The 25,757-nt window shown below is 39.4% G+C and overlaps 2 protein-coding genes across 3 annotated transcripts in view; both read right to left on the reverse strand.

Moving 5' to 3' along the window:
* LOC113163505 overlaps positions 1-25,757 on the reverse strand; it is a 1,294,879-nt gene that overhangs the window by 1,234,259 nt on the left and 34,863 nt on the right. The gene's annotated exons all lie outside the window — the stretch shown is intronic.
* The window catches only part of LOC113163508 (NACHT, LRR and PYD domains-containing protein 12-like), a 95,266-nt gene that overhangs the window by 7,456 nt on the left and 62,053 nt on the right, over positions 1-25,757 (reverse strand). Inside the window, exons 10-13 of one of the 2 annotated variants that reach the window (XM_026362231.2) lie at positions 24,626-24,799; positions 23,917-24,090; positions 22,763-22,936; positions 21,807-22,059 (exon numbers count right to left, since the gene is read on the reverse strand). In XM_026362231.2, coding sequence (XP_026218016.1) covers positions 22,050-22,059; positions 22,763-22,936; positions 23,917-24,090; positions 24,626-24,799 — 532 coding nt within the window. In that variant the 3' untranslated portion in view covers positions 21,807-22,049. Of the gene's footprint in view, positions 1-7,337; positions 9,157-9,435; positions 9,672-12,659; positions 12,780-21,806; positions 22,060-22,762; positions 22,937-23,916; positions 24,091-24,625; positions 24,800-25,757 lie in introns of those variants that run through there. The other variant, XM_033326768.1, reaches the window with a different exon arrangement.

Below are 25,757 nucleotides of genomic sequence, written 5' to 3' on the forward strand. Positions count from 1 at the left end.
CAACTTATGTCTAACAGAGCAATCAGTTGGACACAAGTAATATAAGAAATATGTCTGTTAGACTTGACTCTCCCATTCCCTCTGACCCAATCACTCAATTCGTACCTGTGATCCCCTCTCCTTTATTAGCTCCCCTCTGCTTTCAGATTGCTGCCAGATTGTCACGTCACATCTGCACTTTCCAGCCCTGAGTTGTTTTTTTTTTTCTGAATTTATTTTCTTTGTGTGACCTCTAACCTTTTAGCAATATCATTTGCTGTTAAGTCGCGCTACTTTCCTCAGTCAGTCGGCTTGAAACCTTGCTGAGGTAAGGTGAACTTATGCGGGTGCTCCCGTACATATGTTAAAACATGTTAATGATAAATGATAGTTCTAAACTTGTATTTCAACGGTAACAAATGGTGTTATTCTTGTCTGTCAGTCTCTGGATATTTCTTTATGTATTTTTGTAGGACTGTACAGCTCTGGAATGTAATGCAAAAGTTTATGGAGCATGCGGTCGGTTTTACATGCGGTGTCTGTGTGTTTTTTTAAAGGTGTGCATGTGAGAGACCGGTCGTATGAAGTTGCTGTACTGTTTTTATTTCATTTTATACAGATGTGTGATAATAAACTAGTCGGCAAGACAGCAGTCATCCTGTTATCCATTAGAAAGAAACACAACGCAGACTATCTTTTCGGCCCAGAGACTAAGAGTCAGGACAGGCCGGCTACACTTGTATTCCTGGTTACTTTTCTTGTTTGTTACTTTGTGCCAAGCCGTATTCTGGTAGTTTTATGTGGTTACCGTATTTTCCGCACAATAAGGCGCACCTAAAAGCCTTAAATTTTCTCAAAAGCCGACAGTGCGCCTTATAATCCGATGCGCCTTATACAGTGAGGGAAAAAATTATTTGAACCCCAGCTGATTTTGTAAGTTTGCCCACTAACAAAGAAATGATCAGGCTATAATTTCAATGGTAGGTTTATTTGAACAGTGAGACACAACAATGACAAAAAAAATCCAGAAAAATGCGTTTCAAAAAGAGTTATAAATTAATTTGCATTTCCATGAAGGAAATAAGTATTTGATCCCCTATCCGTCAGCAAGATCTCTAGCTCCCAGGTGGATCTTATACAGGTAACGAGCTGACATTGGCAGCCCTCTCAGCTCGTTACCTGTATAAAAGAGACCTGTCCACAGAAGCAATCAATCAATCCAGATTCCAAACTCTTCACCATGGCCAAGACCAAAGAGCTTTCCAAGGATGTCAGGGACAAGATTGTGGACCTACACAAGGCTGGAATGGGCTACAAGACCATCGCCAAGCAGCTGGGTGAGAAGGTGACAACAGTTGGTGCAATTATTCGCAAATGGAAGAAACATAAATTAACTGCCAATCTCCCTTGGTCTGGAGCTCCATGCAAGATCTCACCTCGTGGAGTTTCAATGATAATGAGAACGGTGAGGAATCAGCCAAGAACCACTCGGGAGGAACTTGTCAATGATCTCAAGGCAGCTGGGACCATAGTCACCAAAAAAACAGTTGGTAACACACTACGCCGTGAAGGACTGAAATCCTGCTGTGCCCGCAAGGTCCCCCTGCTCAAGAAAGCCCATCTACAGGCCCGTTTGAAGTTTGCCACTGAACATCTGACTGATTCAGAGGAAGACTGGGTGAAAGTGTTGTGGTCAGATAAGACCAAAATCGAGCTCTTTGGCATCAACTCAACTCGCTGTGTTTGGAGGAGGAGGAAGGCTGCCTATGACTCCAAAAACACCATCCCCACTGTCAAATATGGAGGTGGAAACATTATGCTTTGGGGGTGTTTTTCTGCCAAGGGGACAGGACAATTGCACCGCATCAAAGGGAGGATGGATGGGGCCATGTACCGTCAAATGTTGGGTGAGAACCTCCTTCCCTCAGTCAGGGCATTGAAAAGGGTCGTGGTTGGGTACTCCAGCATGACAATGATCCAAAACACACGGCTAAGGCAACAAATCACTGGCTCAAGAAGAAGCATATTAAGGTCATGGAGTGGCCTAGTCAGTCTCCAGACCTTAATCCCATAGAAAATCTGTGGAGGGAGCTGAAGGTTCGAGTTGCCAAACATTGGAGAGGATCTGCAAAGAGGAGTGGGCCAAAATCCCCCCTGAGATGTGTGCAAACCTTGTGGCCAACTACAAGAAACGGCTGACCTCTGTGATTGCCAACAAAGGTTTTGCCACCAAGTACTAAAGCACGTTTTTCGAAGGGATCAAATACTTCTTTCCTTCGTGGAAATGCAAATTAATTTATAACTCTTTTTGAAATGCATTTTTCTGGATTTTTTTTGTCATTGTTGTGTCTCACTGTTCAAATACACCTACCATTGAAATTATAGACTGATCATTTCTTTGTTAGTGGGCAAACTTACAAAATCAGCTGGGGTTCAAATAATTTTTTCCCTCACTGTATATGGATCAATATTGAACCGCAACAGGTCTCACAACTACGGTAAACAGCCGCCGACTCCATTTTCCCTCGTAGAAGAAGTTGCGCGCGGTGCATGCTGGGACATATGACTTCGCGTAGCGTGCCGTTGTTATGCCGAGTTTTGCATGCCTGTCGACATCTGCATCCCCCACTCTAATCAGGGAGGAGGATGCAGATCTCGGCAACTCCGAGTTGCCAAATATTGCACCCCCTCCCTTATTAACTGTAACACACGTTATAACAAAATGCTTTCATTTGTCCATCTTTTAGATTATTTTAAACTGACAGTGAAAATTCACACACGCAAAAGTGTGAGTGGCTCAAATCATACCGAAGTTTGCGCATCTTGTACACACAACACTACTAATGTGCTTTAGCATTTTTGATAACGCAAAGGTAACGTGTATTACAGTTAATAAGGGAGGGGTGCAATATTTGGCAACTCGGAGTTGCCGAGATCCGCATCCTCCTCCCTGATTACAGTGGGGGATACAGATGTCGGCAGGCATGCAAAACTCGGCATAACACCGTTTCATTTCCATTTGTGTATTTGTGCAAAGACCCCAAAATGGCTCCTATTAAGAGACACGGTTATGACGCAGAGTTTAAACTCAAGTCGATCAGTCAGCAGTAGAACACGGGAATAGACGTTTAACAGTAACAAATCAATGGTGCGGTTTCTTGTCTTTACTGGAGTTGTGAACTGAGGAGTACATTGCTCTCAACTACATTTTATCCTATCTTTTCTTTATGTAACTGAAGAAACAGAAAGAAACTAAATTAACAAATAATACACATCGTTACACATTTGGTATGTTACACTCGCACACGCTAGCTTGACTTGAATGAAGCTAATTAAAATAACACGCAAACGTAATTTCTCACTGCTACCGTCTCTAACCCATAGAGCAGAGCTGGTCTCACCACTGTCTTGTACACCTTTCCTTTGAGTCTTGCTGACACTCTTCTGTCACACAACACTCCTGACACTTTCCTCCACCCGCTCCAACCTGCCTGCACTCTCCTCTTCACCTCTTTTCCACACTCTCCATCACACTGAACTGTTGACCCCAAGTACTTAAACTCCTGCACCTTCTTCACCTCAGCCCCCTGTAACCTAACGCTTCTACCTTGATCCCTCTCGTTCAGACATGTATTCTGTCTTACTACGACTGACCTTCATGCCTCTTCTTTCCAGAGCAAACCTCCACCTCTCTAGCTGTTCCTCTACCTGCTCTCTACTCTCACTGCAAATCACAATGTCATCCGCAAACATCATTGTCCAGGGAGATTCCTGTCTGACCTCATCTGTCAGCCTGTCCATCAGCATAGCAAACAAGAAGGGACTCAAAGCTGATCCTTGGTGTAGTCCCACCTCCACCTTGAACTCCTCTGTCTGACCTACAGCACATCTCACCACCGTCATACTTCTCTCATACATGTCCTGAACTACTCTGACGTACTTCTCTGCCACTCCCGACGACCTCATACAGAACCACAGCTCCTCCCTCGGCACCCTGTCATACGCCTTCTCTAAATCTACAAAGACACAATGCAGCTCCTTCTGACCATCTCTGTACTTTTCCATCCACACTCTCAAAGCAAAAATGGCATCAGTGGTGCTCTTACAGGGCATGAAACCATACTGCTGCTCACAAATCTCCACCTTCTTCCTAAGCCTGGCTTCCACTACTCTTTCCCACAGCTTCATTGTGTGGCTCATCAACTTTATTCCTCTGTAGTTGCTGCAGTTCTGCGTGTCACCCTTGTTCTTAAAGATCGGAACCAGAACGCTTCTCATCCATTCCTCAGGCATCTTCTCACTCACTAGAATCCTATTGAACAAACTGGTTAGAAACTCCACTGCTGTCTCTCCTAAGCACTTCCACACCTCCACAGGTATGTCATCAGGACCAACAGCCTTTCCACTCTTCATCCTTTTCAGAGCCTTCCTAACCTCATCCTTTCCAATCTCTGCTATTTCCTGTTCCACAACATCCACATCTTCCTCCCTTCTTTCCCTGTCATTTTCCTCGTTCACCAGCTCCTCAAAATACTCCTTCCATCTTTTCTGCACACTCTTCTGGGTTGTCAGTACCTTTCCATCTCTGTCTCTGTCACCCTTATCTGTTGCACATCCTTCCCATCTCTATCTCTCTGTTTGGCTAGCCTGTACAAGTCCTTCTCTCCTTCCTTTGTGTCTAACCTGTCATACAGCTCATCATAAGCTTTCTGTTTGGCCTTTGCCACCTTTCTCTTCACTCTACGCTGCACTTCTTTGTACTCCTATCTACTTTCCTCAGTCTTTTCTACATCCCACTTCCTTTTAGCCAACCTCTTCCTCTGGACACATTCCTGTACTTACTCATTCCACCACCAAGTGTCTTTACCTTCTTTTCTCCTTCCAGATGACACACCTAGCACCTTCCTACCTGTTTCCCTTATAACCTCTGCTGTAGTTTCCCAGTCATCTGGAAGCTCATCCTGACCACCCAGAACCTGTCTCAACTTCTGCCTGAATTCCTCACAAGTTTCTTCATTCTTTAGCTTCCACCACTTGGTCTTCTTTTCTGTCTTCCCTCTCTTCTACTTCCTGACCTCCAGAGTCATCTTACACACCACCATGCGGTGCTGTCTGGCTACACTCTCTCCTACCACCACTTTGCAGTCACTAACCTCTCTCAAATGACCTCGTCTACATAGGATGTAGTCCACCTGCGTACTCCTACCTCCTCTTCTGTATATCACTCTATGTTCCTCTCGCTTCTGGAAGTAGGTGTTGACTACAGCCATTTCCATCCTCTTAGCAAAGTCCACCACCATCTGTCCTTCCAGATTTCGTTCCTTTACACCAAACCTGCCCATCACCTCCTCATCACATCTGTTGCCCTCACCAACATGCCTATTGAAGTCTGCTCCAACAACTAGTCTCTCTCCTCTGGGGATACTCTCTATGACCTCATCAAACTCACTCCAGAATCTCTCCTTCTCTTCTAACTCACACCCAATTTGTGGAGCATACCCACCGACTACATTCATCATCACCCCTTCGATTTCTAGCTTTAGGCTCATCACCTTGTCTGAGACTCTTTTCACCTCTAGGACATTGTTCACAAACTCCCCCTTCAGGATCACTCCTACCCCGTTTCTCTTCCTATCCACACCATGGTAGAACAGTTTGTATCCTCCTCCAATACTACGTGCCTTGCTGCCCTTCCACCTTGTCTCCTGCACACACAGTACATCTACCTTCCTTCTCTCCATCATGTCTGCCAGCTCTCTGTCATTGTCCCAAGGTTAAGAGTCCCTATTCTCAGATCTATGCTCCTGCCTTTTCCCTTCTCTCTCTGACCACGAACCCTTCTGCCTCCCCTCTTTCTTCGACCAACAGTAGCCAAATTTCCACCGACACCCTGTAGGTTAACAGCATCGGTGGCGGTCGTTATTAACCGGGCCTCGACCGATCCGGTATGAAAGTCTTGTGGATCAACTAACATACTTCTAATGACAATAAACATGTTAATACTTACAAAGACAAATGCTACCCAAGGCACAAACGTATAAATCACACTCAGCATATACATGAACCAGTTTGTTTTACTGTGGAAACTAGCTTAATTTACCGACAGAGAAAATACGTCAAAGCTGTACTATTGAACAGAGAGTGGAAAGAGCACTCACTCTGCAACTAATTATCTTAACAAAGATCAACTAATATACACAACTCTCACTCTGACAAATTTTAAGAACAATACTATAACACTTTTTAGCTGCCTTTGTCACAACTTATTGTTATTCATTTATCACTTGAACTGAAAGTCATGACACGGCCAAAGCACATCATCAACATGGACAAAGATAAACTGTGTCACGAAAATTCTACTGACTTTACCTCGGGGAAAATAATAAATAATATATAAATAATAAATACATAACAGCTGTTTATTCATTTTGTCAGAAAGCTGGTTTGTAATCTATTAATAGTTTACAAAAGTTTGACCGACCTATCTGACTGTTTTGTTGACATTCCCTTTAGCGCAACTCCATCTAATGTTGCATATCGTAACCCCAGCCTCTACTGTAGTGTCTATTCTATGCGCCTTATAATGCGGTGCGCCTTATATATGAATAAAGTTTTAAAATAGGCCATTCATTGAAGGTGCGCCTTATAGTTTGGAAAATACGGTACTTTGTTTTTGTATTTTGCTGGTTTTGTGTTGTGTCCTTTTGAAACCTCCTTTAGTTTCCCATTTTGCGTCTGTTTGTTAATAAACCTGTTTTACGTTTCACTCCTGGCTCGAGCCTCACCTTTATGTTGGTAACTAGACAATTCAAATTTACATCTTTAATTAAATAAGGATGGAGAGAAAATTATTTTTTTAAGTTTATAAGAGGGTGAATGTCTTTCCCTCACATCCTTTCTCAACTTAAACTGATTATAGAAAATGTGATGATGGTCACAACATGTTCAAATGAAAACAGGCCAGACCCCAATGAAAAAAACACATGACAGCAATAAATGCATAAAAACTATTTTCAGTTTTGGGTTAGTTTTAAACTAGTATTAGAATAAAAAAAAAAAACAGACACATTATAGAAACATGTTGCAGACGCTGTTTCCACTCTAAAGAAACTGTTTTAGTTGTGATCACGTGTTGACTGTTTCAATAGAAACTTAAGACCAGAAGTTGTTTCTGCTGAATTTGTGTTAAACCTCCATCAACCAAAGACAGAATTTAATGATTTAATCTAAAAGACACAGACTGAACTCTCTTGCATGCAATGCTGCATGTAGTGGCCATGAAACAAGTGATATCTAGAAACTACACTGTTCAATTCCTGGTTCACACTTCAAGAAATAATGATCAGATCTGGACTCACCGAGCCTTTCTGCAGTTCCTCACAGCTGGAATCAGTCTCAGTTGTCCCTCCTCGGATGTGTTGTACTTCTTCAGGTCCAACTCATCCAGAACCTCCTCTGACATCTGCAGCATGTAGGCCAGAGCTGAGCAGTGGATCATAGAGAGTTTCTTCTTTGACTTTTTCTTTGACTTCAGGAACTCTTGGATCTTCTTATGAACTGAGTGGTCGTTCATCTCCATCAGACAGTGGAAGATGTTGATGCTTCTGTCAGGAGAGATGTTAATCTTCTTCTTCTTCTTGTTCTTCAGGTTGTTGATGACTCTCTGGATTACTTTTGGACTGTCCTCTATCTGGCCCACTAGACCTCCTAAGAGTCTCTGGTTGGACTCCAGAGAGAGGCCATGAAGGAAGCGAATAAACAGGTCCAGGTGACCATTTTTACTTTGGAGGGATTTCTCCATGGTTAATTTTAAGAAGTCATCCAGAGAAGAGACAACATTTCTTTTTCTGAGAAACTCCTCCAGTACCTTTCTCTTCCTGTTGTTGTAACAGTGGAACATGTAGACTGCAGCCAGAAACTCCTGAATGCTCAAATGAACAAAGCAGTAGACTGTTTTCTGGAAGATCACACTCTCTCTTTTGAAGATCTCTGTACAAACTCCTGAGTACACCAAGGCCTCTGTCACATCAAGACCACACTGCTCCAGGTCTTCTTGGTAGAACATGATGTTTCCTTTCTCCAGATGTTCAAACGCCAGCCTCCCCAGCTTCACAAGAACTTCTCTGTCAGCCTCTGTCAGCTCCTGTGGACTCGTCTCATGTCCCTCATCGTACTTGTTCTTCTTCCTCTTTGTCTGAACCAGCAGGAAGTGTGAGTACAGGTCAGTCAGGGTCTTGGGCAGCTCTCCTCTCTGCTCTGTAGTCAACATGTGCTCCAGAACTGTAGCAGTGATCCAGCAGAACACTGGGATGTGACACATGATGTGGAGGCTCCTGGATGTCTTGATGTGTGAGATGATTCTGCTGGACAGCTCTTCATCACTGAATCTCCTTCTGAAGTACTCCTCCTTCTGGACGTCAGTGAAGCCTCGTACTTCTGTTACCCTGTCAACACATGGAGGAGGGATCTGATTGGCTGCTGCAGGTCGGGAAGTTATCCACATCAGAGCTGAGGGAAGCAGATTCCCCTTGATGAGGTTTGTCAGCAGCACGTTGACTGATGACTTCTGTGTGACATCAGACACAACCTCCCTGTTGTTGAAATCCAGTGAAAGTCTGCTTTCATCCAGGCCGTCAAAGATGAACAAAGGTTTACAGACAGCCAGCTGCTCTGCTGTGACCTTCTGTAATGTTGGATGGAAAACAAGGAGCAGGGTGAGAAGACTGTGCTGCTCATCTTTGATCAGGTTCAGCTCCCTGAATGAAAGCAGAACCAGCAGACTGACATCTTGGTTTTCCTTGTCCTCTGCCCAGTCCAGAGTGAACTTCTGCACTGAGAAGGTTTTTCCAACACCAGCGACACCGTTCGTCAGAACCACTCTGATGTGTGTCTGTTTGTCAGGTAAGGCTTTAAAGATGTCGTGGACCTTGATTGCAGTGTCATGGAGGGTCTTCATCTTGGAAACTGTCTCCAGCTGTCTCACCTCATGTTGGGTATTAACCTCTTCTCTCTGTCCCTCTGTGATGTAGAGCTCAGTGTAGATCCTGTTGAGGAGGGTTCCACTTCCTGTTTCATCACTTCCTTCAGTCACACATTCACATCTCCTCCTCAGACTGATCTTATGTTCATCTAAAACCTCCTGCAGACCAACAACTGCTAAAAGACAAGAGTGTGAGACTGAAAAGAGAATCTGGTGATTATTTTCATCAGATACAATAATGAAAAGTAAAGACAACAATAGATTCACTTGAGGTAGAAGGTACAAGGCAAAGACAGGGTTAGACCACAGGTAGACCACAGGTGGGACCCCAGTCTTGTGCATGGAGGGCGGTGATGTTACCGCTACACTATCCAGCCACTGTCGTTATTTGTAATAATTTTATGTCAGTGCTGTGTAACATAACAAATCTCTGTTTTCAGAAATGATGACATCAGCAGACAGATGTTCAGTCTTACTTTGTACAGTGTTGGTCTGACTGACTCTCTGCAGTCCAGGTCTGGTTCTGGATCTTTTTCCACACTGGGGACAGGAGGAGTCTCCTGATGAACCAGACTGGTCCCAGTATGAGGTGATGCACTGTCTGCAGAACCAGTGTCCACAGCTGGTAGAGACTGGATCCTTCAGGACGTCCTCACACAAAGCACAGTGGGACAGCTGCTCCTCCAGTAAATCATGACTCCTCTTCTTCTTTCTGTGAACATGAACATGTTCTCTGTCATATATCACAATAGTGGTGCTGAAAAGCAGCTCACATGCAGCTCTCTCCCTAGATTTTGTCTTAACGTCCTGGGTAACACCTAAAGAATGGGCAACAAAACAAGTGTGGTTTGTTGCCCATCTTTTTGCTCACGTGAAATATGGGTGGGTTCAAACAAATGATGCTACCTTCTAGGGTGTGTATTGAACACCTGGAAATAAAAACTGAAATGTTGATCTTTTGTCTCATATTCATCTTTTGACATCAAACCCAAATGTTTTCAGTCTACAGCAAAAACAACTGGAACTGGCCTCAATTGTTCCAATACTTTTGGAGGGGAGTGTGGATATTGTATGTTGCTGGGCTGGATTTAAATATCTGGATATTCATTTGTTAGATATGTATTTTTAAAAAATGAAATAAAGTTTTTCCTTGTTGCAGTTGTTCTCAGTTGAGACAATAAGGAAAAAAAACACAAGGGAAAAGATTTATACCAACACAAATACAAAAAAACATCAGTGAGAACATATAATATCTAAAGATGGATGAAATAGCTCAATAATAGTCTGGGGTGGAATGTAGCACAAAGCGAGAGTAATAATATAATTATGACAAATAATGATTATGATGACTGTCAGTTTCCTGTCAGGAGTTGTATGGTTTGATGGCCACTGGTAGAAAAAGATCATGTGAATGTGGAAAAATGTTTTCTATTTCTCAGCTTATAAGGTTGATATCAGTCACCACAGTCAACGGGGAAACACTTTAAACCAGGATGAAACAAAAACTGAATGACAAACTGGTCTACAAGTGGTGGTACAACTAGCATGAATGGAAATGCAGCAATAGACTGAGAAACATGAAAGAAGTTCATACTGACCAACTTTAAATGATGGAAACAAAACAACAACCACTTCCCTAATCACTGTCTTTGCATCCTGGTTTTATTCAGACACTTCAACACTGTCAGAATGCATTTCTTCAAAAGCTGCTATATCACAAATAAGACCACAGTTAGCTAAAAGTCCACAAATGAATCTTTCTATAATGAGATCAAATGTAGATCAGATCAAATTATTAAGTGTTATTTCAAATCATTATCTCTCATGGTGTCAGCTTGTTGACAATATTATTAAAAAAATAGGAAAGAGCATAGCTCAACTAATCAGTCATGAAAGACATTAGGTTTATTATAGAGGTCATTTGGAGCATGTCTGCAGGTCTATAGCTAGATCAGCATTTACATGTTCAGTAGTGATGAAATGCATCATAGACTTTCTTGACCTACAGTAAAAATGAAACTCTCTTATATATGTACAGGAAGTCATATTTTTAGGCACATCACATTCCTTTCCTGTTCACTTGCAATATACTGATAAAATACAGAGTTATTCTATTCAATATTTCATTTAATTATCCCTTAAGCAAAAATACCTTTACTGAAAAAAATGCATTATATCATTATTATTTCTTATTATCATTATGATTATTTTTACATTCAGGCCGTCCTTTGAATAGAATAAACTGTAACTTACCTAGTTACGTGGTGTTCCTACATTCTTTTCAACGATTGTACATATTTGAAGAAGCTGGATTTAAATGATTGACTGTGCTATATTAGATCATGTTTCTCTGTGAATTTTCTTGATGTAGGACACGTTTTTAGACACTTCCTACATTACATTGTTTTGAATGAACATTAAAATTTTAATATATTATATTTGCATGATTTTTGTATTTTCCCTTTATTATAGATGGGAAACCACTATTCTGGAAGCTAATAAGATTCATAATAAAATAAACAATAAAAGACTATCTTGTCTTTTTGAGTTCACAGATTATATTTATTTATTAAGTAGTCTGACCAGGCAGAAATTTTAGTTTGTTTAATAAAGGTTTTACCTTTTTTCTCAGTGGGTTTTCACTGTTCTTTGTATTTACTGTATGGCATTTGTACTAGAGATTGAGGAGGAAACAGTAAAAAGTTCTGAACCATGTTACTGGACTCTAGGATTTTTTTTGGTCATCCAACCTTTACAAATCTACTTATTCACATTCTGAACAAACAGGGTTAACATTTTCACTATAGCAAAATATGTCTCTGCTGAGGTTTGTTATTATACTGAACAGCAAAGGTATTAGGCATGTAGTTTTGTGTTGTGTGTTTGTATCTTAACTTAACTTCTCTAGTGAGAACAGTGTTTATTATAATCATTAGTGGAGGATTCATCATTTATGACACAGTAAATGTGTTGATGGTTCAATACATCATTTAATCTGTATTTTCTGATCCTGTTATAGTTTGTCTGCAAGATCAGATTCATTGATCCAGAATTCAGTAGACTTTATGTCATTTTATTTTACACCACAGAAATTAGATATATCTATCTAATGATTTCAATTTTATTTTATTCCAGACATATCATTGCTTCAGTGTTGAAACGTGCTCTACAAATAATACTATTCTAATACTGCTACTACTACTACTACTACTTCTACTACTAGTACTACAGTAGAAGCCAAACTGGTTGATACAGAGTGAACCCCGACCCATAGTTAATGACAGCTGGACAAAGCTGCAGCACTTCCGTGACCCTAGACAAGGCAAGTGGTTAGGTAAACAGACAATAATAAAAAAGATAAATAAATTGTTAGTAAAATTTTCACTAAGACCATGGTTAAATAGCAGATTTGACTTTTTATAGTATCTCAGTTTCTTTCAAACGACTGACAGGAAACATGCCAACAGCAGAGTGAAGAGTTTCTCTTTATCACAGTCACAGTGGGAAAAAGTTCAAACCAGTTCATCTTGATTAAACATGTCTCATGTCAAACACTGAGCCTGAAAAACTGCAACATGACCTGAAAACAAGTTGGATTAGAAGATACAGAGAAGATGGAGAAAGACTAATATGGGAGAGGATTTTATTTTCCTGCTACTGAATCATCTTCAGACACTTTACACTAGAAACTGTCTCTTACTGTGTGTCTGAGGGTCCAGGTCCATTACTGAAGTGCGGAGGATGGTCTATGGACTGGTCACTCTTCATAGACAGACAGCTGGGTACTGGAGACTCTGGTCTCTGTCTGTGGTTCTGACGTCTGCAAACACAAACATGTTTTCTTCATCAACCACTGATCAAGTGTCTGATCAAAGTGGTTGATGTGTCTGGAAACACACAAACTGCTGCAGATCATCAGGAGGTTCAACACTTTGGATCAGTTCTCTTAGATCACATTCAGCTTTTCTCTGGGACTGACAGCTGTCAGAGACACTGACAGCAAGACGCACTAATGACTTCTCTCTGTGTCATCAAACCTTTGTTACACTTTAGGAACTATTTTCATGGAACAACACTAAATCAACAGAAACGGCTTCAAGTCAGTGAAGATTAATTTTCTGTTTCAACTGTTTCACAACTGTCTCATGACGTTTGACACAAAGTGGTGAAACATGAACCATGTTTACTTACAAAGACTGAGTCTTTACTGGATTCTCCTTTTCTACCCAATCATGATCCCTCACCTGTTCCCTGTTCACCTGCTCATGGTGGAATCATCCACAACACTGGTCCTGGATCATTTGATCAACTTTTCTCTCTTATTTTGACTCTGTCCAACTTTGTTTCAGAGTGTTGCAGCATCAAACTCTAAATTTGTTTCTATTCTCAGTTCACATCTGGTTCTGAACAGTTCAACTTTACAAATGAACCAAAGTTACAGATTCACTGATCCAGAGGCTTTATCTTACTTTGTCTCTGTGGGTCCATCACTGAGGTCTGGAGGTTTGTCTATGGACCAGTCCATCATTAGACAGCTGGATCCTGGAGACTCTTCTCTGTCCTTTTCTTGGTCACTGATCTTCTGGACTTCAGTGAGTCTGAGACATAAACCAGTAACACTGACTGTGAGCTCAAAACAAGAATCACAACAAATACATCTGTTCAAGAGTGAATCACAAGACTGAGAAACATGAAGTAACACACACAGATACAAACACACATTCATCGCACACAGACAAAGAATTAAACAGATCCTGTTTGACTCCTCTTTTATTCTACAGGGATTCATTTGACTGTAATATAAAAAAAACCCATAAATAAATAAAATAAAAAATAAATTAATAATAATAATAATAATAATAATAATGACCTATTAACAATTAGCTCCAGTTTTCCTACTTCTCCTCTCTTCCCCTATATTGGAGTCTGAACTGTTTGTTATGTTATTAACCATCAAGTTAAATTAGAGTGATTAAATAAATCTGCAGCTGGATAAAATAAAGTTTCAGACTCATAATGTAAGAAGCAGAACTTTCTTTAATGTGACTTTGTTTATTGTTATTTATGTCATTATCTACTGCAGTGGTAATATAATAGTAGTAAAACAAGTGCATACTTAACATACATAACATTTTACTATATTCCAAGTTCTTACATGTATTATTTTTACTTTCTGAAGTCATCATGCAGAATGAAGCCTTAGATACAAGTTACAGTAGAATAATAATTAATGTTGTATTAACACTGAGCTTCACTTTTCTTTGTTCTTCTTGGTTTTATTCTAAACAGAGTCTGAACTAACTCATTGAAACCTTCAGTGTTCCCTCCTTGTTCTCATCTACCTGAATCACCTGGTGACTGTAGCTCCTCCCCTCTCACATGGAGCTGAGGACAGGACAAGATCAGCTGCTGTCTATATTACTTATTTTACATAAAACAAGAAGAAAACTACAAGTGGCATCAAGTCAGTTTGCTGTTTATAAACGATCTGATCAGACCGGGTTTGATATGAAACTACATGAACATGTTAAATTCAAACATGAATAAATTAAAATCCACAGAGAAAAGAAACGAGACACGGACAGTTTACCAAGAAGAAACATCAGGAGCAGGAAACAGGAAGAAATCAGTTCTGTTTTAGGACTTATTTACAAAAACTGAAATAAAAAGAGACTCTGGGAGCCTTGAAGAAGTTACTGACTTCATATCAAACTAATCTAAACACTCTGGACCAGTGTCAGTCGGTGATGTGTTGAACATTATCTGTAATAGTAGCAGTGAGATGCAACTCTGATTTGACCGACTTTTCCAGCAGTAATTGAAGCTCACTCCACTTCATCACTGCTGTGATCACAAGTTTCCACTGCAGACTCACAGCAGGGGACAAACACAATGAGCTGTGACAGTCTCTTTCCTTCACTGAGCTGAAATCTTCAAACACACAAAGTCAACTTCATTTGAAAGAAGCATTTTCCCTTTAAATCACCATCAGAGGATCTCATCACTGCTCTCTGTCTGATCTGAGCTCCTCTGGTAAAAAAAACTTTCTGATTTGTCAAAAAATTACTGAGATTATTTTACTCTTCATCATGAACAACACTAAAAAAGACAAAACTAAGAGTTGATTTCATTAGTTTGTTTTTAGCAGAACTGAATCAGAAAAAAACAACTCATTACTGTGGTTTGATTTAGAAGTGAAATTAAGTAATTTTAAAGCTTTTAAAACTAATTATTTCATCTCTACTTATCAGTTGGTTCCCAAACTCAGTCCTCAGGAGTTTGAGAACCTCACATATAAAGTAATTAATAATCAAGCTCCATCTTATCTTAAGACCTCATAGTTCTGTATGTTCACATATCTATTTGTAATGTCTTAAACTTTGCACTGTAAATTGATTTAAGATGACTTTGTTAGGATTTGGTTTATGTAAATAAAATTGAACTGAATTGAATTTTTGTCATTTAAACAGCTGTTGATAGAGATTAGTAACCACTCCAACATATTTTAATCTTTCCTCTAATATCTGCTCAACAACAACAGGTCTACAATCTGAAACAAACACATTAATTAACAAAACAGGAAGTACTGTACGTTTTAATTCTCTTTCTCTACAAATGTCTCAGTATAAACAGAAGAAGTAGATTCTGTCTCTTCTTCTCTCCACAGAGACAAAATGACTAAAATAATAAAGTTGTGCTGGATCAACTCCCTATTTACAAGAAACCAGAGGAGTGAGTCTGTGATATTTCCAAAGATCTGCTTTAACATTACATCCAAACCCCATCAGACACAGCCCCACCCAACAGCAACACTTCATACTGATCTACCAGAACAACAACTGTTCTACAGTCCTTTACTTAATCAGGACTAAAACTGAAGATCAGAACAAGAACCGTCACAAACAAACCTGTTAAAAGAGTCAAAGACTGAGAAACAGGAAATGAGATGTCACACACACACTGATCAAACTAATACAGAGAATTAAACAACTTCACTCTTCTTTCCTTTTAGTCCACAGCGTCTGGTTTTACTGGAATAACAACAATAATGCTGTGTTAACACTCACCTGTCTTAGTTCAGTAAATCTGTATAATCTGTTTCTTCGACACAAAATGGAGAAAAACTAACTACGTAGTTGTTGTTTCTGTTTCCACTTGGACTATTCCGTCACCCCTCTGAAATGGTTTGTTCCGATCAGAGTATGAGGAAGCTGTAGATCAGTGACTTCAAACTCAAACTAGGACAAAATTAAAAACTGGGACAAAGTCGAGGACCAAACTCAATATATATTGAAAAATTAACTGCAATTGTGCATGTTTTCTTATCTCCCCAGATATGTAATGTAATTCGCTTAATGGAGTAAACAAAGCCTAATATAATAAACAAATTAGAAATTAAATTTGAAATAAAACACACATCAGTGTTATTCGCTTCTTATCTAAATGAATAAAATAACTTATGTCTCTATCCGTAGTCTTTCGAGTTCCTTTTTAATTAAAATCTTTTTTCACTGTCCAACAACAAAAAAACAAAAACAAATAATAATAATTTAATCTTTCAACTCAACTCAATTTATAAACTCTTTAAAACAGCCTTGGTTGACCAAAGTGCTGTAAACAGCTTGTCAAGAGAAAAAGCAATTAAGACAATACTACAACGATGAATAGTAAATAAAATGACAATAAAAACAAAAGAATAAAATAAAGTAATAAACACAGAGTCTTCATGCTGAATTAAAAGCCAGAGAATAAAAATGAGTCTTCAAGTAAGTATTAAAAATAGACAGTGAAGGTGCCTGCCTACTGTGCAGTGGTAGTTCATTCCATAATTGGGGTTAAGGTTATTTGAAAATGCACAGGCAACCAGTGGAGAGACGGAGGATGGGAGTTGTGTGCTCCCTCTTTCATGACGAGCAGCTGCATTTTGGACCAGTTGGAGACGTTCAAGGGAAGATTGATTTACTGAAGAGACCAAGATGCACATTGGTTCAAGTCAGATAGCTGACATCTCTTCTTAGATGTCTGGGGTTAGGATCTGAGCTGTTGTTCATCAGTGAGACGACTCCTGAGTGGTGTTTTGTCATCTTCATCAACACAGATATGTTCTGTCGAACATGGAGCATTTGAGCAGGTTGTGCACAGAGTTGGAGCAGTGTGTCAGTGAGGAAACATGGAAACTGGTTAGTTGGTGCTTTTTCCACATCAACTGCAAACAGATTACTGAGTAGTTCAAATCTGCATTTCTGGGCTTCAAAGTCTGTAAATATCCGGTAAATTCTGAGGTTTTTAGTGAACTCGGCCTCTTTCATTTGTCCATTTTTGGGGAGGGGTGGATTAAGTTTGTCCGATGTGACTGGTTGCATGGATGCTAATGATCAACAGAAAAGGAGGGGGCGCTTGGTGGACGAGTTGGTTTACTGGTTTAACAGACTTTAACATTTACTTTAGCTGAGACAAGTTACTATTAAGAATTGTTGTGGTGTGAGGGCTCCATCTTGTGGCAGTGATATGTAAAACATGTAAACTGTATATTCAGTCATGCAGAATGTTAAGAGAAAACTTCTTGATAACAAGATGTCATTGTTTCCACCTATCTCTGATGTTGAATTTTTATATTTCTTTCAGAAACCACACAAACACAATTGTTGTTCAGGATGCTGAAATAAATCTTTGCTAAAGGAACTCCTTGTTTCTTCCTGATCTAACAGTCACTTCAGTGGAGGACTGTGAATCATCTGAACCCAAGAACATGTGAGAAACCTCAGTGAGCATGTGTGGTCGACGAGTGGAAATGTATAATAAATATTTATTATTTTCTAATATCATGTCAGTTTTATCTACCCAGAAAACTTAATTTTAGTTAATAAAAAAAAAAAGAGCCAAATCTGAATCAGTCTGATGATGAATTTACAGAGTCTTGGAGGAGCCATGAAGGAAAAGACTAAATCGTGCAAACTAATTATTAAATTGAGAGCATACATTAAGTAATGTGTGGTCTTCATAGAATTTGTATGTTGTTTAATTAATCCTCTTGATTTATTGTATTTTGCGTCATACAGCGCTATGTGTCTCTGACAGGTCAAATAAAAAACACTATGAATTAATTTACAGGTCAACTAACTCTTTACCAGATGGATCTTCATCTCACATTGTATAAAAGTAAAATGTTATCATAACGTATTTGTATTTACTTTAACATTTGTGAATCAAAACTGAACCAACAAACTTAAGGGATGTCAGTGTGTAAAATCAGCCTCAAAGCCTGATAGAGCTCACAGGTGAAGTGTCCGTGTCTGTTTTCTGTGTGTAAGTATGCGTCATGGTTCATCAGCCAGAGGTAAACATGACTGAATACACACTGCAGACAAGCAACACTGCTCTCGTTCTGATCTTTGAAACTGGATAAAAACTAATTATGACTTTTAACTGGTTTCATTAAGTTTAAATATACTGTCGACTTAGTTTAGACAAACATTTTGTAATTCAGGATGTGGTGAACAAACAAAAATACAAATTGTGAGTTTAATGCTCATTGGTGTTATAGTAGTGTAGAATTACGCCATCGTACAGATGAAGTCTTCATGTTCTTGATTTTGTAATTTGTTCACACAGCTCTGTAGAACTTGGAGTCTGAAGCTAAGATTATTTTATCTCTTTACACTTTACACATGATACTGTAACATAATTTACACAATGATCTGTCTGAACAGCTGCAGTAAACATGATGACATCACCAATGTACCACCCCACCATATTATTATATCTTGAAATGGGTTGATGGTGGAGAACATACAAAGTGTCATGATTCCAGCTCCTCCTGTCTGTCTGCCCCTGATTTCCTTGTTTTCTCCCTCCTCTGTCAGGTGACCTGCTGATCACCTATTGTCTGTACCTGTGTCTCCCTGGTCCCTTTATTAGCAGGTCTGTCAGTCTCCTCTTTGCCAGATAGTCTCACATCGATCTGACAACAAAACTATCCAGCGTTATTCGTCAGACTGCTTATCAGTTATGAACCCAGCCTGACCTGAAACCTGTCTCTGCCTGACTTCCCCCTAACCGGACCTGCCTTCTGTTCTGGTCTGCTTCTGCTCTGCCCTTCGGTACAGGAGTGTTTTCTGCCTGACCTGTTCCTGCTCCCCTCTGCCTCCTCTCCTGTTCTGTCCCTGAACTGGATTTTCCTGTGTATGACCTGGACTGTCTCGGTTCAGCTGCTGCTTCCTGAAATTCATCCACTGCATTATCTTTATTGTGAATAAACCTTCCTTATTCTTACTCTTCTTGTGTTGTCTCTGGCAATGGAGTCGGATCCTAGGCTTGTGACAACGATGTTCTTCTCACAGACCCAGATACAACTTTGAATAATTTGGTTCAGAACATAGCTGTGACCCAACTGCCCTTTAAATAACATCCTGATAAAAATATTCAATCAAATAGTTAAAATCTTTTCAGTCAGTTTGACAATGACATCACTTTATCAGGTCATCAGACCCCAACTTTAACTAAAGTCCCAGTGATTCTAAACCTCGTCATGAACAGTGCACAAAGGGTTAAATATAAATAAAAGTTTTGTTATATATTTGTAAGTAATGTCTGGATGAGGTCAGTGTGGTCAAGTCTCTCTGGGCTGTGGGTAGTAAGCAGGCTACAGTTTCTCTGGTAGTAATATAGCAGTAATTTTGATTTTCAACAGTTTATCCTCTAATAGATAACAACATGATCATCATTGATGTGATGTCTGTAACCTTTGGTGTCTGACACGTCCCGTGTTTTGTTTGGCTGCCTCGCAGTGAGCAGTGACATCATTTGTCTTATTTCACAGTATTAGTAGCAATATTATGGATTTTGTTGTTATACTATGAACTATTATCCTGTGGAAATATGAATAATCTTTAATTCTTCATATGTCTGTTAAGAGAAGTCCTGTATATGTGTTAAATTTTTAATTTAATTACTTAGATAATCTGTGAATATTATTATTATTATTATTATTTGGTGTCTTATTATTTACATGATATCTCCATGTGCAATTTCTAGATACCAACAATATTCACTACTGGAATAAATAAATATAACTGAAAAAGCATTTCTGGGTTCTCTTGTGTTTACAGTTTTTCTCAGTCGCTTTAGTACAATTCTCAGATCAGAATTGAAGTTTGTGAAGTTTATGTGTGTGCATTTCTCAAAACAATTTGTACAAACAGCAAAACACTATGGATTTCTTGCAAAAGCCTCTAACTTGCTCAAAATCTTTAGTTCATCTCTCAAAACTAAGTCATTGAACATGTCAGTGCCATCAGAATGTCAAGTCCTTGTGTCATTGTCTACGAACAAGACAGTCAAATTACTTAGTCATGTTGTCAATATAACTGTGTACTTTAGAGGGAGGTTCTGATGTAAACTATGGCTAAAGTTCTGATGATAATTATTGTAAAATGTAAGTTACACCTTTTTGTTTGATTGCAAGAGACTAGACAAGATTCACATTTACACTTTTATTGTTTATATTCTAATTTGTTGACAGACCATGTCATACCAACATAGAAAAAACCCACTGCAAACAGTAACACAAAGGGAAAAAAAGACAGGACAATATTCTGTACAACAGTACAGACAGTGCAGTAGGAATTGGTGTGGTCTTCCTGCACCTCTTGTCGTTCCTGTATGTTAGGCCACAAATTCTCATCCACATCACAGCGAATATCCTCTCTTGCAATGCAGCGTGGAAAGACAGCAGAGGCTGTCTTATCCAGCCTCTGCAGGCGTCTGCTGTGATGTCATCACACGCTGCATCCATGGCAGCCAGGAGGGTCATTTGTGTATGTGGCTGGCGATCATAAACTTTCCATCTCCATGCTGAGAAAAATTCCTCAATAGGGTTAAGGAATGGAGAGTAGGGTGAAATGAACTCCATCCGCATCCTGTTGTGGGCTGCAAACCATTGCCTGATGATGTTGGAGTGATGAAAACTCACATTGTCCCAAACTATCACATACGTTGGCAGGTGATCTCCACTCTGACCCCTCTCTTCTTCAGGGATGAGATCTCTGTAGAGAGTTTCTAGAAAGGTCATAAGATGTTCTGTGTTGTATGGACCTATTATGGGAATATGAGTAAGCACACCATTGTTACAGATGGTAGCACCCATGGTTATGTTCCCCCCCTGGGCCACAGGGCTACATCCACTGTAGCCCTGTGGCCGATGATATTTCGGCCACGCCTTCTGCATTTTGTTAGGTTGAAGCCAGCCTCATCCATGTAGTGGTTATAAAACTGTCAATGGAAACAAACAACAAACACCATTCACCATGTGATTAATTCTATAGAAATGAACACATGAAGCCTCATGGCTCAGACTGTAAAGTTGGAAAATGAGAATTGGTCTTAATCAGCAGGACATGATGTGAAAATCAGCAGGAGTTCTCTTACTGATAACAATAAATGACTTAAAGTAGTAACAGCTCAGTAATAAAGGCAGGAACAGATCACACACGTTGAAGGAGAAAGTCTGAGTTTTAATATGTGATGAGAAATGTCTGTGGTTCTGAGCAGGAAGCTGATGAACAAACAAAGATCAGACAAGACTCAGAAAAGAGCTACAAGGCTGGATTCTACATTAGAGATGGATTTGGTTTAATTCTACCAGAACAGAATAATAATACAGTTTCTATCACATAAACATTGTTCATATCAACCATTGTCTAAATATTTGTATCCTCTAAAGGGAAAGTTCACCTAAAACTAAAAGAACAACTACTGTGAACAGGTCTTCAGAGTCATCTGGACTGGATCAACTGAGAAACATGAAACAACATCAGTGTTTTCATTAACGTGTTTATTACAGAACAAAATAATTAAACCCATTCTTTGTGTCTCTCTCATATAATTTAAATGTGACATTTTCATAAAGGTGTGTAACAAAGTTTTTCCTCATTCTAATCCAGTGTTGTTACTTCACCAGTTTCAACTCAGACCACTCTACCTCCCAGTAACGTGGTCCAGTCAGAGCCTCTCTGCTGATGCTGCTGCTTCAACATCTGGATCATCATCAAGCATCATCTTCTTCTTTTTACTGTGACCTTTAGAAAAATCATCACTTCCATCTGTTGAAAGAAGACGAAACAACACAGATGGTAAATTAGTATTTAAAAACTAATTTCATCAACTAGTCAGAACATTTCTGATTATCTCATAACTCCAAACATACATGTCATATTTTCACATTCTTAACATAAGATATATGACAAACCCATATCGTGGATTGAACCATTTCCACTACATAATATGGTTCATTATGTAATGGAAATAAAAAGCAGCTCAACTTGTAGAGAGACTGTAGAAGTAGTTAGTGATCCAGAGAGCTACTTATTACTGCACCTCATTACTAAATGTCTTCACTTCATCCATCTTTATGATGCCAGTTTGTTTAGTTCAGAAGGTCTTTAACACCTCACTGTAACTTAATGAACGAGCTTCCTTCTGTTTGTGATGTTTGAAGAATCATTTCTGCACATTTCCTTTCCAGTTCCTCAGTACTGGACCTCCACAGGACTGTGTGCTGTCACCTATGATCTACATCATATTTCTATGATATATCTCTATGATTCTACTGAAATGAACAAATTGTTGACGCTATAAGAGAAAGAACGAGTCATCAGATCACCCACCCCCACCACCAATGCTGACCTCAGCAGCTGCTGGTTATTTGAAGCTTTACAGGAAATATTGGATCTTTGCCTTGATACTAACTATATTTAGTCCAATACTGCTGAAAGCAGCATGGACTGACTCCAACCCTCTACTGACCTCAAGGTTTCCAGTCTACAATGGGGACTCTCCACAAGATCAGACAGCAGCTTAACATCTGAATCCTGCAGCTTGTTGTTCCTCAGGTCCAGTTCTGTCAGATAGGAGGGGTTGGACTTCAGAGCAGAGACCAGAGAATCACAGCTGATCTCTGACAAACTGCAGGAATCCAATCTGAATAAAGAATAAAACAAAGATAAAAGAATACAAAACATTTATTACTGTCATCTCCTAAATAAAGTTGAGTTGAATTAAACTGATAAACTCAGATAAACACAAACAGAACACAGACTAGATTTTGGCCACCATCACTTTCATTATAAAGGCTTTAGGAAAGAATCTATTCAGTATGAACAGAACAGAATTAATATAGTATGAATTATTTACAATACAATTCTGTCTCTGTGTTTCCCTGGACCCTGATATGCAGTTAAATGGAGGCTAAGAGGCAAGAAGGCCTGAAAGAAGTCCTCCTAGTTCAGCAACCCAGATCAGGACCAGTCCTGAATGAAAAGCAGCTGAGAAGGAAGGAGTATCAGAACTTTCCACAGCAGAGGAAACAAGTTTAGTGAAAGACTGATGTGGTTTGTAACTCTATGAAGAAGCTGTGCTAAAGGTAACTAGATATTAGAGCAGAGAATGTATCTGTTGGTAAAAATCAAACTTCAGGAGGGTAGAAATCTGCAAAACAATGAGTCAAAGCTGAGCAAAGGGTTTATTTAAAGTGGAGTGAGCATGTGGTCTGTGTGTGAATGGCTTCTAAACAAATGATCTAGTAACATATTGGTGATATGTGATTACATATTAATATAGGTACAGTAAGATTCTGTTAGTTAAATGCTCTCATCAAATGTCTGGGACAGTACAATGTAAAGAGAAAAGCCAAGAACCTTCAGAAGAATCAGACCTCAGTGGCTATCAGAGGAAGCTACAAGGACACAGACAGGACTGATATCAGATGGACGACTCAGTACCTTTGCCAGACTACTGGGACTGTACCTACTCCTACTCACACCAAATGTTTTTTCTATAGAAGCTTTACAGTCCGTACAATAATTACATATTCTGTACTAGAGCCTTGACTCAGATAAGGAAACACAACAAAGGTCTGTTTATTCATTAATCTCAGTAAAGAACTAAAAATGGTGTCTGACCTCAGAGTCTCCAGTCTACATTGTGGACTCTCCAGAAAACCACACAGCAGTTTCACTCCTGAATCCTGCAGCTTGTTGTTCCTCAGGTCCAGTTCTGTCAGATGGGAGGGGTTGGACTTCAGAGCTGAGACCAGAGAATCACAGCTGATCTTTGACAAACTGCAGGAATCCAATCTGATTAAAGAATAAACAAAGATAAAAGAATACATAACATTTATTGATGTCATCTCCTAAATAAACTTGAGTTGATATAAACTGATAAACTCCGACAGAACACAGACTAGATTTTGGCCACCATCACTTTCATTATAAAGGCTTTAGGAAAGAATCTATTCAGTATGAACAGAACAGAATTAATACAGTATGAATTATTTACAATACAATTCTGTCTCTGTGTTTCCCTGGACCCTGATATGCAGTGAAATGGAGGCTAAGAGGCAAGAAGGCCTGAAAGAAGTCCTCCTAGTTCAGCAAACAAGCTACAAGGGATGCAGACAGGACTGATGTCAGATGGGAGACAACTCAGTACCTGTGCCAGACTACTGGGACTGTACCTACTCCTACTCACACCAAATGTTATTTCTATAGAAGCTTTACAGTCCGTACAATAATTACATATTCTGTACTAGAGCCTTGACTCAGATAAGGAAACACAACAAAGGTCTGTTTATTCATTAATCTCAGTAAAGAACTAAAAGTGGTGTCTGACCTCAGAGTCTCCAGTCTACATTGTGGACTCTCCAGAAAACCACAAAGCAGCTTCACTCCTGAATCCTGCACGATGTTGTAGCTCAGCTCCAGTTCTCTCAGATGGGAGGGGTTGGACTTCAGAGCTGAGGCCAGAGATTCACAACTGGTCTCTGACAACCTGCAAGAAGTTAATCTGAAAAAAGAATAAAGCATGAAGCTAAAATCAAAAACCCAATCACATATGTCCTTATCAATGAACTTCTTTCTAAAATCAGTAAAGTAGCTTTGTCATTCTCTCACTGTGAATCATCATAATATAACGAGTTGGTGGAAACATTTGGCTGTGATAGTTAATAATACTAGAAAGTAGTATATGTGACTGTAGGTCGAGTAAAAACAAAATGCAGTTTTCAAACGATGATTTAGTTTATTAAGGGGAATAAAGTTTTCCAAACCACCAATCCAGTGGTTTCATAGACAACATAACTGTACAACCAGTGGCTAAAGATAGCTGACAGTGTGATCTCTCTTCAGCTGCAATGATGGTATGAATTTCAAAAAAACAACATCTGGTACGCTGCTATGTTGCATTTACTTATAACAACATCAACAAAAATATTTGTTTTACCAGCAACAACAACAAACCAACAGTTAAAATCAATATTGAAAAAAACACTTGAACTGACCTCAAAGTTTCCAGTCGACAATTTGGACTCTCCAGTCCAGCGGACAGCATATTCATTCCTGAATCATGTAGCCTGTTTCCACTGAGGTCCAGCTCTCTCAGATGGGAGGAGCTGGATTTCAGTGCTGAGACCACAACTTCACAGTGAGTTTCTGAGAGTCCACAGTGAACAAGTCTGTGATGCAGAACATATCAAGTTGAAAATAAAAGAATAATTTGACAATGAAATGACAAAAAACTGCTTTCATGAATTTTGTTGACAAAGCAGATTATCAAGTGCAGCTGTAGCTGAGGTGAACAGTTATTCAGGCATTGGACTAATTCATGTTTCTGTGTCTGCTGCATGATATTAATCTCATTTTGTGTCAAAGTGGACTCTGCATCTGTGTGCAGCCCAAAATAGATAGTGGACTGTGGATTGGTCAAACTGTGAATGTACTGACTCGTACATTAGATCATTAACATA

This window comes from Anabas testudineus, chromosome 2, assembly GCF_900324465.2.
Source record: "Anabas testudineus chromosome 2, fAnaTes1.2, whole genome shotgun sequence".
In the NCBI taxonomy this organism is placed as follows: Eukaryota; Metazoa; Chordata; class Actinopteri; order Anabantiformes; family Anabantidae; genus Anabas; species Anabas testudineus.